General features: G+C 39.9%; 1 protein-coding gene across 6 annotated transcripts in view; it reads right to left on the bottom strand.

The window, feature by feature from the left end:
* Positions 1-17,558, bottom strand: part of TNRC6A (trinucleotide repeat containing adaptor 6A) — a 122,033-nt gene continuing 104,475 nt past the window's right edge. For 4 of the 6 annotated variants that reach the window (XM_069106390.1, XM_069106379.1, XM_069106400.1 and 1 more), the window contains 8 exons: positions 15,922-16,080; positions 9,052-9,192; positions 5,296-5,403; positions 4,570-4,791; positions 3,787-3,864; positions 2,894-2,964; positions 2,117-2,256; positions 1-1,958 (listed from right to left, as the gene is read on the bottom strand). In XM_069106390.1, coding sequence (XP_068962491.1) covers positions 1,583-1,958; positions 2,117-2,256; positions 2,894-2,964; positions 3,787-3,864; positions 4,570-4,791; positions 5,296-5,403; positions 9,052-9,192; positions 15,922-16,080 — 1,295 coding nt within the window. In that variant the 3' untranslated portion in view covers positions 1-1,582. The remainder of the gene's footprint in view (positions 1,959-2,116; positions 2,257-2,893; positions 2,965-3,786; positions 3,865-4,569; positions 4,792-5,295; positions 5,404-9,051; positions 9,193-15,921; positions 16,081-17,558) is intronic. The other 2 variants (XM_069106416.1, XM_069106424.1) reach the window with 1 other exon arrangement.

Raw genomic sequence — 17,558 nt, 5'->3', positions numbered from 1 at the left:
TGCTGAGCAGCCAGAATGTCATGATTTATTAATATCTGAAGAAATTTCATAATTCAAACACAACCAACCTGTACATTTTACAATCACATTCTATTTGTAAACAGTTAAAAGCCACTGACTTCTTTTGCATCTTGGGACACAGACATTTAGAATCAAGGCAATGACATGATGGTGAATTCTGCACTATTAAAATTATTTTTTTATCCTTGTTTAGTCTCTTTGCACTGACTAAGCAAGCATTCATTTTAACACCGTTTGTGGCAAAAAAAAAAATAGAAATAAGATGTAACTCGTAACTTTTGCAACGCTTTGAACATTTAAAATTTTTCCTTTATACAACAAACAATTCTGTAAGCCCAAAAGCTTGGTTACAGGTGCATAGTTACTGAACTCGGCTTTAAGGTACGTACAACAGTCAAATGTTAACACAGTCACAGGAGAGCAGAAACAGAGCCACTTGATGGGGTTACAAAAACTGTAATAACTACCGAATATTAGCAAACCATCCTCACTCACTAATAAAAAGACAGCATCGGAAAGCGTATGTCAAACTCCAGCTTGAAGCATTATTTTTTGGCAGAGAAAAGTCTTACAGAGCAATAAGTAGTATCAGTGCTAAAAGTTGGGTTTTTTTTTCCTATAAGAAACTACAAGGAGTTTTTACTAGGGAACTGGTTTTCCTGAGAACCATGCTCTTTGATTTAGGAGATAAGGATAGAAAACAAAAGAACACGGCCGAACGCTGCTCCTTATTCCCAGAGATAGAAAGCATCTTATCCTCCATTCTTTTTTTGTTTGTTTTTTAAAAATTTTTTTAAGTGATGGAAGAGTAAACATTTTTCTCAATAAACAAAAAACAAAATTCTGTAAACAAGAGGACCCGACGCAGGGGCCTCAAAACAAAATGGAAAGCCTATTGAAAGTGCAGGACCCTCCTGGCTCGCAGGCTGGGTTGCAAGTCACAGCTGTGGCCACAGTTTTTCAAACTGTGTAGCGAAAATTCTTTAGTTTACACGCGAAAAAAAAAAACAAAAACAAAAACTGGTGCAATACTTTAATTAATAATCCTAAGTCAGCATCATATCTGGGTCTTTAAACTCCACAATACCACAATAAGGTAGGCAAACAGCAAGGCCTAGTAGAGCGCACACTGTTTGTTCATGTTCCTTGAGTAAACATTTACACTTGAACGGCTGCACCCCCATATTGCCGATTAGACGGAGAGAACATCATTCAGTGCAACGTTAAAAAAGCTCATACTCCAACATTATATTCAGCAAAAAATGCAAAAAAAAAAGAAATTCAAAGAATACACTGATGAATATACACAAATGAGCTCATTTGAAGCAGTTTAATATGTATAGCACTATCTGGAAGTGTAAATATATACTTTTTCACATTATAATGTTGGCCTGCATGATTCAAGTATTCAAACTGATATGTTTTGGGCTAAAAACAAAGTGGAAAATGTGCAGAAAGTAACTGTTTCCACAGGTGACCCCTGGCTGTAGGTGGGAAAGTCCAAATTAGTGCTGCTTTGTTATGTCTTGAGGTCACAGTTCATTAGCTGAAACTGCCAAAGTTACATGGACTCTCCACCTCCACCTAGGTGGTCAACAGAAAGGAAAGCATTGATGGGGGATGGGCTGCTAATTCCCCTGGTGTCACTGCTGTTCGGGGTCCCCCACAGGCTTGTGGAATAATTCGGGGTCCCCCAGAGTGAAGTGCCATGAAGGTCTCCACTGCTAGTTCCCGACAGCCCAGCACCATTCCAGTGATTTAGATCATTGCGGTTGGAGAATGAATGGGAACTGTCAATGGATCCCAGTCGGCTCTGGCTGGACCCCAAAGGCTGCCAGCCAGGAGAGGGCGTCAGAGACTGGCCTTGTGCAAAGAAACGACTAATCTCCTCTTCGCTGGCAAACTCAGCAAGAATAGTAGTGTTCCCCAATACACACCTGGGGAAGAAGGACACAAGGTGCAGTTATGCTCTGGACTGTGTCACACACAACCCTCCAGGACAGGGAGTCATCACGATAATCAATGATTCTGAGTTGTGTCTATAATACCAAACCACCCAGCCCCATCCAGCTCTAGGACAGAAATGCCAACTTACATGTGCAGAGATTTTTGTGCCTTCACTACCTCTTCTTTTGAACTGTAACGGACCAAAGCATTACCATGTGGGAGGTTCAGATGGAATGTTATGAGTGGACCATGCTGCATGCACAGAGTACGCAGGGTGGAGCCGTCGATCTGGGAAGAGCAGATGAGACATCATTACCAGTTGGGGGTGGGGCATGTGCACCTGGAGGAGGTTCCCTGTGATCCCATCTGCCGCCACGAGGAACTCTGGCTCCCAGGCTTACCCATATCCTGCTTCAGCTACTCAGGGGCTACTAGCTCCTCCTCAGCTCTGGAAATGTCTGGGTAAAATTTCTGTGGTCTTGAATACTCTGTAGTTCCCTACTGACAGAATTATCATCCTGGCTCCTGTCCCCAGGGGAAAATGTACACACATATACATGTGTGTGTGTCTCCCAAAGATCTATGCATCTGAACCAGGGCTTTAGTTATGGTCAGATGACACTCCAGGGATGGGGGGTCTATCTACTTTGTACGAAGTACATCTCTCTAGGTGCCAGAGAGAAGAATGTTTACATAAACTATGCTCTCTGTCCTCATGTAGCTTACAGTCATCCCAGCGAGATACAGAACCACAGAAATAACTAACTTTGAGCCCCCATTCTGCACTTGCGGCCAATTTAGGAGCAACATGTTACAAAATCTATGCTCAGAGACCAGTAACTGGCCGGGTTAATCCAAGAACGGTGAACCTTTTCATCATGGGGCTGCCATTTTGTGGCTTCTCTGTGATGTGTGGTGTTCTTACCTGAGGCGTAAGATTTTTTAGAACAAGCCAATTTGTTATTCTCCCTGAGCTGCTCTCACCCCAGCTTGAACCTAAACAGGAATAAGAAGAAAGAAATGACTAGCATAGTTCTTTGGCTGCACAAAACAACACCAAAACAGGCCACATTATTCAGGTAGTGAATTCACATTCTTCAGGGAGCCCAGGGTGTGGATTATCTAAAGTAAACTAGTCAGACAGTCAACGTTTAAGAGGACTGTGAACTCCCTAACCGTAGGTACCGAAGCATCTCCAGAGATGCAGAGATGGCTAAGATACTGAGTAGTTTTCTGGCCACTTAACTGGTGCTAACACCTGAGGAGGAAGGTGGTGGCAGAGAACAAATGATGCCCAGATCAATACTACGACTTCCATGTGGAATCAGTCCTGTGAAAGGGCAGAGTCTGCTGTCTGTGGTCGAGGAATACTCCCAGACAGATGAAGCCTATGGCAGCTGTGCGTTTGTTTCCACACGACTGGATGGGCACCTTGTCATCTTTAGAGTCAAAACCTCGCCCACCTTTTTATAATGTCTAATGTAATTCCTTCTTCAAGGAAAAATATCCTGGCTCAGCGGTACTTTTAAAAGAAACTTTCAAAGGAGAAAATGTCAAGAGATCTGGAACCCTGGCCACTGGCAGCTTTGCCTCTCAGGCAGGAATCTCCAATACGCTGAAGATAGGGCTAAGAACTGGATACTTAATTCCTCATCCCATTGCAAAGAGAAAAATAACAGTAGTAAATATGGTATACTGTACTACTGCATGTCATCTACTGCAACTAGACATTCTGAACAAGGGAAAGATGGCAAAGTCAATGAAAAAAACAACCCCCAAACCAATAACCCATATTGCCTGGAAGATTATGACATGCACCTGGACCGGCAGCCCATCGAATTAGTCCATCAATATGTGTATCTTGGGCAGGCGTTGCAGATGGATAATGAGCTGGGTCTGGAATTGAACAGGAAGAAATGGGGCTGGATTGCTTTTGGGAAACTGGGCATTGCTTTCAATGATCCCAAACGGCGACAGTGCAAAAGCCCACTTTAACAGCAATATCGCACAGGTGACATTCTATGGCATGAATCATGGAATAGCACAACCTCCGAAAAATCAAACCAGCAGATGATGCAAAGGGCAATGCAAAGACTCATAAGTCATGCGACGTGTTACCATGAGGATGGCTCCAGACGTGATACAAAACAGCCACAAAAGAAGGTACATCATTCACACGGTTAATATAAAAACACAACAGACACGTCTCAGTGTTACTGTGGCATCCGTGAGAAAGACTGCACAGGACGGAAGGTGTGGTGCAAGAATGAGAGGAGAGTTCTCCAAGCATCAAGTAACCACAGTTAGAAGACAGACCCATGTAGCCAATTAGGTGATGGTAACGATAACAACTCATATTTATACAGTATTTTATCATTCATAAAGCGCTTTCCTTACGACACTTTTAGGCAGCTCGTATAATCTCCATTTTACCAATGAGTAAACAGGTTCAGAATGGGTAATACTCCCAAGATTACATACTTAAGTCTCAGTGCTATAACTTGAACCCAGATCTTCTAATTAACTCTAATGCTCTTTCTCCCATTCTATTACTAGTTACGTTTTTCACCTTGGAGACCACACAAAATTTCTTAATCTTACCTGGGGTGTATCTGGCATCAGAATTTCCCCATCCTCCACCTATACGAAGAGGGGAATTATCCCACGTAGACAAGGGGGCCTTCTGACCAGTTAATCCCGGTGGTGGGCGGGACGGAGCAGTGATGTTTTTAGGTGGCAAAGGGACCTTCCACAGCTCATGAGCCAGAGAGGTGTTAGTGACTGAACCAGGAGACCATGTTGATTTGGAATCACTGTTTCTGGCTACTCAGAGGAAAAAAAGGTAAAGAAAAATGATACCACAAAACAGGAAACCTAAAAACATCTGATCATTATGTATAAACATTTGTTGGTTTTTATTTGGAAGTAGATTTAAGACTTTTGTATAAGAGATGCCACAATAGCCCAATTTAGTAAATACAGCTTAATACTACATTCATTAGACTTTAAAAGGAACAAAAAGTTTACTTTTGGAATGGTGAATGAGCACTGAACAGTGCTAAAACAACAGGGTTACCATATGAGAAGAAAGTATAGGTAGTGCATGTCAACTTTCAGGATGACAGCTATTTCCCACTTAACTCTACAGGGAAGAAAAGAATCCACTTACCCATTTTTGAATGGAACAAAAAGGCTTTTGGAAAAGACAACATATAACACTTTAGACACAAGAGAATGAATAAAGGGGAGGCCAATAAAAGCATTGCAAACAACTGATTTTGTTCAAACCCTTTCTTCTCTTGGCAAACCCTGGGCTAGAGGGGCTACCTGAAGTGCTTTGTGCTGTACTGCTGAGGGAAACATTGTAGTTGGAGGCACGAATGGATGACCAGGCACTAGTTGAAGGCAGCGTGGTGTTCAGAGATGAGGATGACCCTGTATTGAAGGGAACATCTAAGTTAGTTCAGGACACAGTAACACGTTGTATGAAAGTTTACTGGAAGGGAGGAATTCCATGAAATTGAAATGGACAAACATGACAGAATAGGAGACAAGATTTACATGCAAAATATAGCATGTCGCTGCCATAACAAGCTCTAACTTTAGGCACATCACTTCCCTCCTGCAGGACTGTTCCATCTGTCCAATAAAGAGGTGGGGACAGAAGATCTCTCAGGACCCCGTGTAGCATGAACATTCTGATCATGAGCCCAAATGATGTTCTTAGAAAGCTATCTTGCAAATTAGTCTTATATCGGTGAGAATATATGCTCTCCCGCCCCTGCCCTTGCTGCTTTCTTAGAAGTCAGTCAAACAGCAGTGGTTTTATAGTTAAAACTTCACAATTAAAAAGGGAAGAAAAATTTCCTTTCCTAGACCACCACACAAAATGCCCTGCCACACCTCTCACAATCAGATCTTCCTCCCAATGAGTAGCTGCTTTGCTACTGAGCTGGCTTACTTCTTTCCATTCTTTTGTTGAAAAACAAAACAAACAATAAAAAATCCTCTTTAATACTTCATAATCTGCCTTATATCTCTACTAGAACTTAAATCTTTAAGATTACTTATGACCTTGTTCCCTCTCCTAGGAAGTTTCTCCCCTTGGCTTCTCCAACAATACTTTGCTACTATCCTGTAGTGAAGCACTGTGTTGTAGAAAAAGCAATGGACTTTTGATGATTAGGAGACCTGGTTCTGAGCTGGCATTCCCTCAGTTTGAGTCCCCTCTTTGATTGGCAGTGGGGGGTAGGGAAGGGGCATAGACACAAACACGTTCCAACAATACATGGATAACAGCTCTCCTTAAACCTGCTATGTAATTTTGGCCAGGAAGCCTTCAGACCACCTGTTCTAAGAAAGGCTCTGTGACACGAGGAAAGCACTCAGTTTGGGACTTAGAAGGTCTATCTGTGAAACAGGGATGTATTGTGTAAACTGTAAAGTGCAACAGAAATGTTATTCTTCTTATTAATAAGGTCCATTCTTAGCTTTAAAATGCTATGACTTCACTTGGTAATACTTCGTTTCCGACATAATTGGGAAGACAACTTAGAGTTCTTTTGGCCTATTACCCTGGGCAAGTCACTTCACCTGTTTGCCTGAGTTTCCTCATCTGTAAAACGGGGATAATAATTCTTAAGTGTCTGGCACAGTGCCTGGCACCTGGGAAGTACTATGTACATGACATCCATTTTAACCACTGTTTTATGATAGTGGGAAGATCTTTAAATCTTCAGGACTGAATGAAGTAACTGAAACAAGGGAATGCTCTGGTTCATCTGCTTTGTTTCAGGTCTTCACAAAAGGGCCCCCTAACTTGTTCTGTATCATGGACCACCCCTTCTGCCAGTCTGCTGAAATCTGTGGAGAGAAGCCCTTCTCAGAATAATCATTTATAAATGCATACAATAAAATGTACAGGATAAGAAGGTAAACCAATTATACTAAAGTACATTCATCAGAATAAAAACAAATTTATGGACCCCAGGTTAAGAATTCCTGTTCTGCACCAATATCAAAGTGTCTGCATTAATATGGAATTTTAAAGTTTATTATATTGGGAATGATTCTTTTTTTTTTTTTTTTAAAGCAATCGGGGTTAAGTAACTTGCTCAAGGTTACACGGCCAGTTATTTCTGGGTGTGGTGCTAAGTATCTGAGCCTGGATTCGATCCCCAGGTCATCCCGACACTGGGGCCAGTACTCTTACTCGCTGTGCTACCTGGCCACCCCGGGAATGATTCTTAATATACTTTATGAGACCTAACTGCCATTTAGTGGCATAGATAGAATGGTATAGATAGCAGAAAAACTGCCTGACTTGAAATGAGATTTGTGCTCAAACCCTGGTCCTAAAAACTATTAGTCATGTGACCTTCTCCTCACCTATAAAATGGAGGGAAAACAAATTACCCCCCCAACAAGGTTGTTTTAAGGAAAATACTTTGTAAGCTATAAAGTATCATGGACATATGAGCCATTATTACTGTATCACAAGGATATAAGAAAGCTTTATTTGCAAAGTAATAAAGATTCTTAGTTGACAACCTATTAAATGGGTCACTGCACTTGTAATGACTATTTTCAAAGTAACACAGCAATTAAGCATGTGATCTACACTGCAACCCTTACTACTGTACCCTGGCTATCTTACTAAGTGTCTGCCTTCACCCCACAAACGCTGTTTAAGACAGCTGCATGTAGCTCCCAGGGGAACCTCACCACTCTGAGGGCTTTCCCATCTCTAAATCTGTGACTCTATGAGCCTCATTGTGCTTCAGCACTGCAGCACACCTGACTATATTATTACCTGACTGATTTTGATCAGCAAACAATATAATAATATATAATTACATATAATAATATATAACATACAATATAATAATAATTAAGATGATGATAATAGCTCTCAATTTTATTGCAATTTTTAGTTTGAAAAATACTTTTCTCAACCTCACAAGGTGGGCAGTGTATCATACTTACAGATGAGGAAACTGAGGCACAAAGCAATGAAGTGACTTGCCACCAGGTCAAAGTTGAGTAAGCAGCAGAGTCGGAATGAGAATCCCTGTGTTGTGATGCCCTTCTACACTGTCATTATGCTTCACTCAGAAGCACATTAAGTTATGCTGTATTTTAAATGGTAATGTTTTTTTTTTAAATTAAAGGGGCAGCTAGGTGGTACAGTGAATAGAGCACTGGCCCTGGAGTCAGGAGGACCTGAGTTCAAATCCAACCTCAGACCCTTAACACTTACTAGTCGTGTGACCTTGAGCAAGTCACTTAATCCCAATTGTCCTGCCTTCCTCCTCCAAAAAGCAAAAAAAATTTTAAAAAGGTGTTTTTATACATTAAAAAAAGTTAATTTTCAAGATTTAAGAAATCTTGTTGAATGCAGTATATCAGGAGTGGTTATATATATAATATTTATTCTTTGAACCAAAGAAGGCAGCAAAAGAAACAACTGTCTCATTGGAATATAATTGTTAGACTTGTCCCTACAAAAATACTTGGGGAGAAGGAAGGAAAACAAAATAAAACATCATCAGTGAAATATTATAGATGAAGCTAACAAAGAGAAAATTAGAAGAGGGCCCAATTAATAGATTTTACAAAATTTACAATAACATCTATGGCTTTCATAAAGAAAAACTTAATCCATTAAGGTTTGTTATTTGAAATAGTACAATAAAATTTATAAAAACATTCAATAGTAAATGTGTAATTTGTATAATAATGCCCAACTTAAAATTACTATATTGTTGCTGACTGCAAAAGTGGTTAAAATAATTTTTTAGTCCTTTGTATTACTGAGCTTTTACTATACAATAACAAAATGTGCCTTTTAATTAGTGAAGATAATACTAATTAAAAACCAGTTATCAGCCGTAACTAGATGAAAACAGGACATTCTGTCAGAAAAGGAGAATTTCTGCTTTGTTTTTTTGTTTCTTTTTCAAGTGAAGTGTGGTAATGAGGTATGGATTTTTGTTGCCACCAACCCATACCAACTCTGATTCATCCCTAAGTTAGGTACCCCAAGTATCACCATAAATTCTAACTTTTATATGACCTACTCACCACTATTCCTGTCCCTGAGGTGGTCAACTTCCCGCACAGTATTAATTGAAAGATTGTTTATGACACTGCCAGGAGTGACGTAAGGGTCAGTTTCAGGGTCAATGTTTGGATAACCTTTCCATGGTTCACCAGGGCGAAATTCTATAAATGAAAAATCAGAAAATATTTAAAAGTTTCATAGGCCACAATGAAAATAAGAATTTCTACTCATGCAGTTGTGCAAATTACAAACATTTATCAGGATATATTTCTAAGTGTGTGTTTTTTTTGGTTTGGAGGACAATTGGGGTTAAGTGACTTGCCCAAGGTCACACGGCTAGTTTTTATGTTAAGTGTCTGGGGCCGCATTCGAACTCAGGTCCTCCTGACTCCAGGGCCGGTTCTATCTTCACTGCACCACCTAGCCACCCCAGGATATATTTCTAGATTCTAATTAATATCCTGAAATAACTAGTGAATTAACACAGATAATACTGAATTATTTGATTTAGAATGAACTGATTGTGCTTTCCCCAAATATTCTATATGGAACCAGGCCAGAGTAGGAGAGCTTCTATTTCTCTCTTTCTCTGTTTAAATGCAAAACTGAAGGTGATCTTTAAATGCATTAGATGACGTCTGATTAATATTTGATCCCCTTTGATTTATATACTAAATAGTATACACACTAGAGTTTGAGATTATACTAAATTTTAGGTAGACAGTGAGTGATCAAATACTTTAAAGTGGTCTCCACTATAGCAGAAAGAATACTGGATTTGAAGCCAGAGTACCTGTGACCTTGGGCAAGTTACTTCATTTATCTATTTTGTTTCCTCATTAATAAAATTAGGGTGTTGGACTAGAAATCTGTAAGGTCTCTTTAATGCTCTACATCTGTGGTTTTTCTCAGTGTGTGCAGTATGAGGATCCTGGAAGTTCCTGAGGCTCCTTCCCAGGGAACTTGCAAGGTCAATACTTTTTTCAAAATAATACTAAGATGTTTTAACTTCCAATACAATAAATATTTACAGATATTAACCTATATCAAGAAAAACTCTTTGGGGAGGGGTCCTTAGCAATTTTTAACAGTACAAACGGCTCCTAAGCCCCCAAAGTTGAGAACTGCGGCTCTAACCCCTTTGGTGCTACCAAAAAAAAAATAACAAAAGCCACATTTCTTTATTTATATTTTGAAAAAGCAAAATCTGAAAGCATATTAAAAAAGAAATCCTAAGAGGTCATACCTATATAAGAAATACATACTACAAATCATTTAGGACCACTGCAAATATTACCAAATTAGTACAATGACATTCATTTATTCACCAAGTATTTATTAAGATTCTACTAAGTATGGGGTGGCTAGGTGGTGCAGTGAATAGAGTGCCAGCCCTGGAGTCAGGAGGACTGGAGTTCAAATCCAGCCTCAGACACTTAACACAAAATTAGCTGTGTGACCTTGGGCAAGTCACTTAACCCCAATTGCCCAGCATTCCCCCATCCAAAAAGGAAAAAAAAAAGATTCTACTAGTTGTGAAAAAACCAGAGCTATTTGGATGGTGCAGTTTCTCTGCTTCCAAAATGTTCATTTCTGCCTTAGCCATGGAAGGACAGCAACTTCTAGCAGCATATCCTTGTGCTTTGTTATATGGAGTCTTTGCCCTGATTTCCATTTTTTGAACTGAATATCTTGGATTTTGGACATCAGTGGGCCAAATGCTAAAAATATAAAGGAAACTGAACTCTTAAATAGGACCAGCAGACCACGCTACACCATCACTATCATGCAGATTTAACTCTTGACCTTTGGAACAATGGGAATAAACGTGTATCACTTGTTCATTTTTATAGAACTTTTGAATCCTTGGATTTATCTGTGCTGTGTCTAGCTTTAAGTTTAAGTGTTTGTGCTTATACAAATAAGATGTTATGTTTCTTTCCTGTTCCTACAGCTTTTAGAAAAAAACAACTTTGTTTCTTGCAAATTATTACGATGTTTTTGATAGATTTTTATCAAACAAAGGTATAATAAACCACACTAAATGGTCTTTCTAAAAACCATACCATGTAACACATTAGCAAAGATACTCCAATTCTAGATCTGTTGCAAAAAATGTTTCCCAAGTTATAGAAGAAAATTTTAGTGTACTTGAACCAAATGCTCTTGAAGCAAACGCGATTCCTAATGTAAGGTGTTGTGAGTCTGCATTTCAAAAGTCATTCCTTTAAATTATCTTATGTAAAAGAACTTGCTAAAAATGCAAAAGGGGTCTACTTTTGACTACTTAAAAATGGCTGGGTCTACTTCTGATAGACTCAAAATGTGAATAAATGTTAGCATCAGTAGGAATAAAGTGACTAGGATTGGCTAGTCAAAACTAATGCTCATATCAACAGTTGATACGAGGGTCACAGTACTTCCCAGACAAAAAATCACTGACGTTTTTGAGAAGGATACTTAAAATATAGCAGTTGTCAGTATTGTAGTTATCAATGTAAAGTACATTTGATGCTTATTGATTAAATTTTCCTGAATTAAAAAAAAAAAAAGAAAAAACCAGAGCTGAACAGAAAATCTGACTTTCAAATACAAGAAGCAAGAGAAGCATAAGAAGGTAAACAGGAAAAAGAAATCATAAGGAACTTACTAAAGTTGAACTATTTACATTCCTACATGGAAAAACAATAATTGTAACTCATGAGACTTTTCTCAGTATGATAGCTGAAAGGAATATATATGTATGTATAAGAGGGTGTATGTGTGTATAAATATATATGTGTGTACATGTATATATAGACAGAGGGCACAGGATGAGTTGAATATGAAGGGATGATATCTAAAAAATAAAATTAAGAGGTGAGAGAAGAATTTATTGGGAGAAGGAGAAAGGGAGAGATAGATTAGGGTAAATTATCTCATATAAAGGAGGCAAGGGAAAACTGTCACAATGGAGGGGAAGAGCAGGGAGGTGAAAGGGAATGGGTCAACCTTACTCTCATTGAATTTAGCTTAAGGAGGGAATAACACACACACTCAATGGGGTATCTTACCCTAAAGGAAAGCAGGGAGGATGATAGAAGGGAGGGCAGATTGAGAGAGAGGGTAGTTAGAAGCAAATACTTTTGAAAACAAACAGGGTCAAAGGAGAAAATAGAGTAAGTGGGGGATGGGATAGGATGGAGGGAAATAAGAGTTAATCTTTCACAATATAACTACTATGGAAACATTTTGCATAACTACACATGTATAACCTATATTTAATTGTATGTCCTCCCAGTGGAAGTGGGTGAGGAGGGTAGAAGGGAAAGAATCTGGAAATCAAAGTTTTAAAAAACAAATGCAAATAAACAAACAAATAAATAAATACATAAATTTCTTTTTACACACAACTGGGAAATAAGATATACAGGCACTGGGGTATAGAAATCCATCGTGCCCTACTAGAAAGTTGTGGGGGGAGGGAATGGGGGAGGATATAAGAGAGAACAGATTGGGGGAAGGGATATTCAGTAGGGTTGCTATTTTGGGGTGGGGAGTAGGGAAAAGACGGGGAGAAAATTTGTAACTCAAAATCTTGTGGAAATGAATGCTGAAAACGAAAAACAAATTTTTTAAAAAATATTCTACTAGGTGCTAGGCACTAGCAATATAAGGACATAAAAAAAAAAAAAGTTCCTGCCCTCAAGGAATTTCTGTTCTATTGGAGGAAAATGAAATGTGAACCTGGAGAGAAATATGGGATTTATACAAAGTAATTTTGAGGGCTGTTTGAGGAGAGGGAACTAGCAAATGGGGGAATCAAAAGAGGCTTAATTGGGGAAGGAAAAAGTATGTTACAGGCAGAGAGGACAGTTTGGACAAAGACACTGTGGTGGGATAGTCTACAAGAGAAATAGCAAGTGGGTTTGGTTGAAACATAGAGAATGCGTGAAGAAGAATAATGTATAATGAACCTGGAGAAGTAAGCTATTTTAAACTGTGAAGGGATTTAAATGCCAACAGAGGATTTTCTCTTAGAGGCAACAGGAAACTGATAAGAGGTTCCTGACCAGGGCCTACAATTCAGACCTGGGCTTTAGGGATATGAATCTGGCAGCCGTGTAGAGGAGAGACTGGAGAGGGCAGAGATTTGAGACAGGGAGGCCAATTAGTCCAAGTGGGAGGTAAGACCAGAACAAGGTTGGTGACTGAGTAGAGAGAAGCAAACAGACAAGCAATGTTGTGAAAGGAGAAAGAACAAGACTCGGCATGTGTTCAGACATGGAAGAGAGAGAAAAGAGTCAAAAATGACTCTGGTACTGAGAACCGAAGTGACTGGAACAACAGCGATGCTTTCAAGATAAACAGGGAAATCAGGAGAAGGCTCAAACCTAGGCAGGAAAATAACGAGTGTAGGCTTAGATATGTGGAGTCTGAGGTGTTAGAAGGGCAGCTGACGATGTGGGACGAGAAGCAAGAAGCAGAGCTATGTGGATCTTTGGGTCAGCCACAAGAGATGGTCATTGATGAGAGCTGACGAGGTCCTAAGCATGAGAAAGAGGAGAGAAATGAGAGTGCACAAGAGAGGGTCCTCGATTCATCCAGCCTTACTGGGTGGGAATGGATGATGATCCTGCAAAAGACAAGCAGGAGTTAAGCTAAGAAAAGCAGTGTTATGAAAGCAGAGGGAATAAAAGATATCCCCGAGGAGGGCCTGTTCCAATGCTTCAAAGGCTAACGAGAGGTCAAAGTCAAGAAGGAGATGAATGAGGAAAGGTCATCAAATTAGGGACTAAGGCGGAGCTGAGTTTTGTAGAGAGCTCACAATTCTCTTGGAGAAAGCAGTTCCAGTTAAGTGGAAGTAAAACTGTAGGGAATTGAGAAATGACTTGGAGACAAGTAAATGAGGCAGCAAACACAGTTGGCTGTTGCCAGTAATTCCGGTTACAAGACGTAGGTAAGAGATAGGGCAACAGCTTGAAGGGATGGATAGTCAAATGAAAGGTTTTAAGGACAGGTGAGATCTGAGTATGTCTGCAGACAGCAGGGACAGAGCCGGTGGACATGCAAGAGGCTGAAGGTTAGAAAGAAGGTATGTTGGGGTGGCTAGGTGGCACAGTGAATAGAGCACTGGCCCTGAAGTCAGGAGGACCTGAGTTCAAATCCAGCCTCAGACACTTAACACTTATTAGCCATGTGACCTTGGGCAAGTCTCTTAACCCCAAATGCCCTCAAAAAATCAAAAACAAAGACAAAAAAAAGAAAGAAGGTATGTTTGGGGAGCAGTAGGGACTCCATCAGAGACTAGGGCAATGGAGGAGATAATGAAGGGTGTGAAGGGGCTCTGAAATGTAGAACAGAGGTGAAGGAAGAGGGAAGGCAGAAAAGTGGGGTTGGAAAGCTTGAAGAAAGAATCTGATATAGTTGCTGTTGGAAGTGGAGGATAGGAACCAGTAAAGGAAGAGTAAAAGGCTTATTTTATGGCAGTGAGGGCCCAGCTGACAGTAGCCAATACAAGTCTGGAGTGGTGTGGCCATTGAACAGGATCAAAGGAAGTGGGTAAGTGGAGTCTTCAGGGTTGGGTTCTGGTAAAGGTGTGAATAACCATTGATAAGATAAAGAGGCAAGAGTTTTGAGAGTAGAAGACAGTGTATGACCTGAACTGGTTAACTAGATGGTGAAGACTAGGAGTTAAACCTGTACAGGGATGACAGCCTGGAAGAACAGTGGAGGATGGAGTGGTCAGAAGTCTTCACATGGACAGAGAATAGGTTTAGGAAGAATGAGGAGTAGGGAGAGATGGAAGGATAAGAAATTATGGTTAAGAGAGGATTTCAAAGTTCATGATAAAGGAAGTGCAATTCTTCTGGGTGACGGTGAGATCAAGGCCATTGGGTGGCACAGTGAGTAGAGAGCTTGGCCTGGAGTCAGGAAGATCTCAGTTCAAATTCTGCATTGGACACTTACTTGTTAGCTGTACAACCCTGGGCAAGTCATTTAGCCCCTGTTTGTGTCAGTTTCCTCATTTGAAAAAAGTAGGTACAAGAGCACCTTCTTTCCAGGGATGTTGTGAGAATCAAATGAAATAATATTTGTAAAAGAGCTCAGCGCACTGCCTGGCACATAGTATGATCTTAGGAAATGACTGTTTGCTTCTTTCTTTCAAGGGTGTAACTATCACTTCATGGCAGAGGTGGAGTGAAAGTAGAGGTCATGAGAGGTGGAGGTGTTTGATAGAACATCAAAACACACAGACACACACATTCAAATGTATATTTGAAGTCTCCATGTATAAGGTGGAGGAGGGTCTGTCAAGACAGCTACTGAATTCCTTGAGAAAACAAGGAGAATGGCCTGGGGATAGGTAAAGAACTGCTGCCAGTGTCTGGATGATAGGGTGATATGTTGAGAGGAGGCAAACTCCAAAGGAGAGGTTCCTGGGTGATGGCAGGGAAGGGAGGGTTGGAAAGTGGAGAGCAAGGATGGCCATGCCTCCTCTTAGTCCAGTGTATTAGGGTATATGAGAAAAGGTACATTAGGCACTGAAGAGGATGATTGGAGATGCACAGAATCCAAATTTCTCTGTGTGTCAGAAGACAGAAGGTACACGAGACGAAAACATTTAAGAAGGAAAATTTCATCTGCAATGACTCAAAGGGAGAAAATAGAAGGGGCAGACAGAGCTGGATATGGACTTTGGAGTGAGACATGAGGAAGGAGGCAGGTAGCAGGGGACTGGGCCTGGTCTCCACTTGGTTATTCTGCATCACTGGGCTTAGGACAGCTACAAGAAATAAGAAATACTTTCAAGATTACAAACCTGAAGATACGGAGGTAGTTACCATTCCTAAGTATATTTCCAATAGTGATATAATGAAAAAACCCAACCCCATCAAGTCAGCGCTTACCTGGTGGCCAGTTAACACTGCTGGAGCCATTAGGCGATTTGGCACGTGGCCAGCCATCCCCAATTGAACCAGGAGGACTGGCTGGTGAATTACTGCTGTTCAGAAATTCATACGGAACAAACGGAGACTCTTCCAGCCTAAAACCACTTGAAATAGCACCTACAAAAGAAAACAAAGTTTGTTTTTTCCTAAGCGAACTATTATTCAATTTAAGTATTTTTCAATTGACATCACATATAATTTACAAAACACCCAAGAAAACTTTCTATAAATGCACTTCTTGAGAGGAAGTGACAAAATAACCGCATGTATATACCAAGTTTCCCATGTGGAATATGGAGGATCCCAAAAGTCTTCTGCAATTTTAAGCTACTGAGGTTTAAAGAGTTATTAAAATTTAAAACTGCACTAAAACTCTCGGGACATGTTAGAACGTTAGAAAGGCACGTAAGGAAGAACGTAATCATGACTCTTATTTAACCAAAAATGGAATGTACTGCCTCTTGAGGTTGCTGAGTTACAAAGGTATTATATGTTAGAAGAAATGATGAAAAGGTTAAGTTCAGAGAACACAGATTGAAGTGAGCAGAGCCAGAACATTTTATACAATAATAACAACACAAAAAACAAACCACTTTGAAAGACTTGCACATCTTTACATCTTCAGTTCAATGCAAGATCCCCATTTGACTATTTTCTATTCCCAATGTGCTAAGCACTGTGCCCTTACACATAGTAGGTGCTTAATAAAGGCTCACTGAACTAGAAATTGTTCTTCTGTCAATGTTTTGTGACATCTTAGTTTCGATGGCTTAGCTCCCCTATGAAGGAAAAAGAGGCCCTTTTTTCAGCAACAGGAAATACAGCTTAATCCTGATTTCAAATTACTGGCTGAACTGGAAATCTAGGGATATGATCAAGAATAGCATAGCAGAAAACTGAGGCACAGTATGCCTGGTTATGGCTTCAATATACCTTGGTGGGAACTCACTTTCCTTTAGAGAACGTGATACAAAAGAAACTGCTTATGTGCCTACTTGAGAGAAATATATATATTCACACCTAAAATTCTGGGACTTTATATATATAGGTATATTTTTTCTATTATTTTTTCAGGACAAAGAAAATTCAGACAATAAAGCAATTCAAAACTTCTATCTGTTGCAAAGAAAAAGGGGAATTTTGGAACTAAGGGGCAGCTGATGGAATTTTAGGATTAACACCATACCATAATTACACATATGAGAAAGCATCAGGAGGAACAATGTAGAGCTTCTCTGTCGAGGTTATTTTGAGCACACAACACAGATTCTGAATTCCCCTTGCCTACTGGGTAGAAGCAACATGACTGGAGGAGTGGCCCTACTCTAACCTATTCTGCTGCTCTACCTCAAGAACATCCTGAGTACTTTTTCCATGAAAACTCCCTGAATTCAGACTGTGGTGTGAATGAGTAACTTCAGTTAATTTGTCCCTAAAAGCCTATTCTAGTTGCTGATAACAGATGCTGGAAGGCACCATCCTGTGTCACTGAATTGGGGGATTTTGTAATGAACAAGAGAATTAACATCTCATTAAAGTTGTTCCAAAGCAATTTTTGTAAATAAACTTTAAAACATAAACCTTATGAACACCCC

The sequence above is a fragment of the Petaurus breviceps genome, unplaced genomic scaffold (assembly GCF_028583685.1).
Source record: "Petaurus breviceps papuanus isolate PSGF00001 unplaced genomic scaffold, PetGlider_PUasm1.0 138, whole genome shotgun sequence".
Taxonomy (NCBI): domain Eukaryota; kingdom Metazoa; phylum Chordata; class Mammalia; order Diprotodontia; family Petauridae; genus Petaurus; species Petaurus breviceps.
The sequence above is the reverse complement of the archived record's forward strand: the minus strand, read 5'-3'. Positions and strand labels throughout refer to the sequence as shown.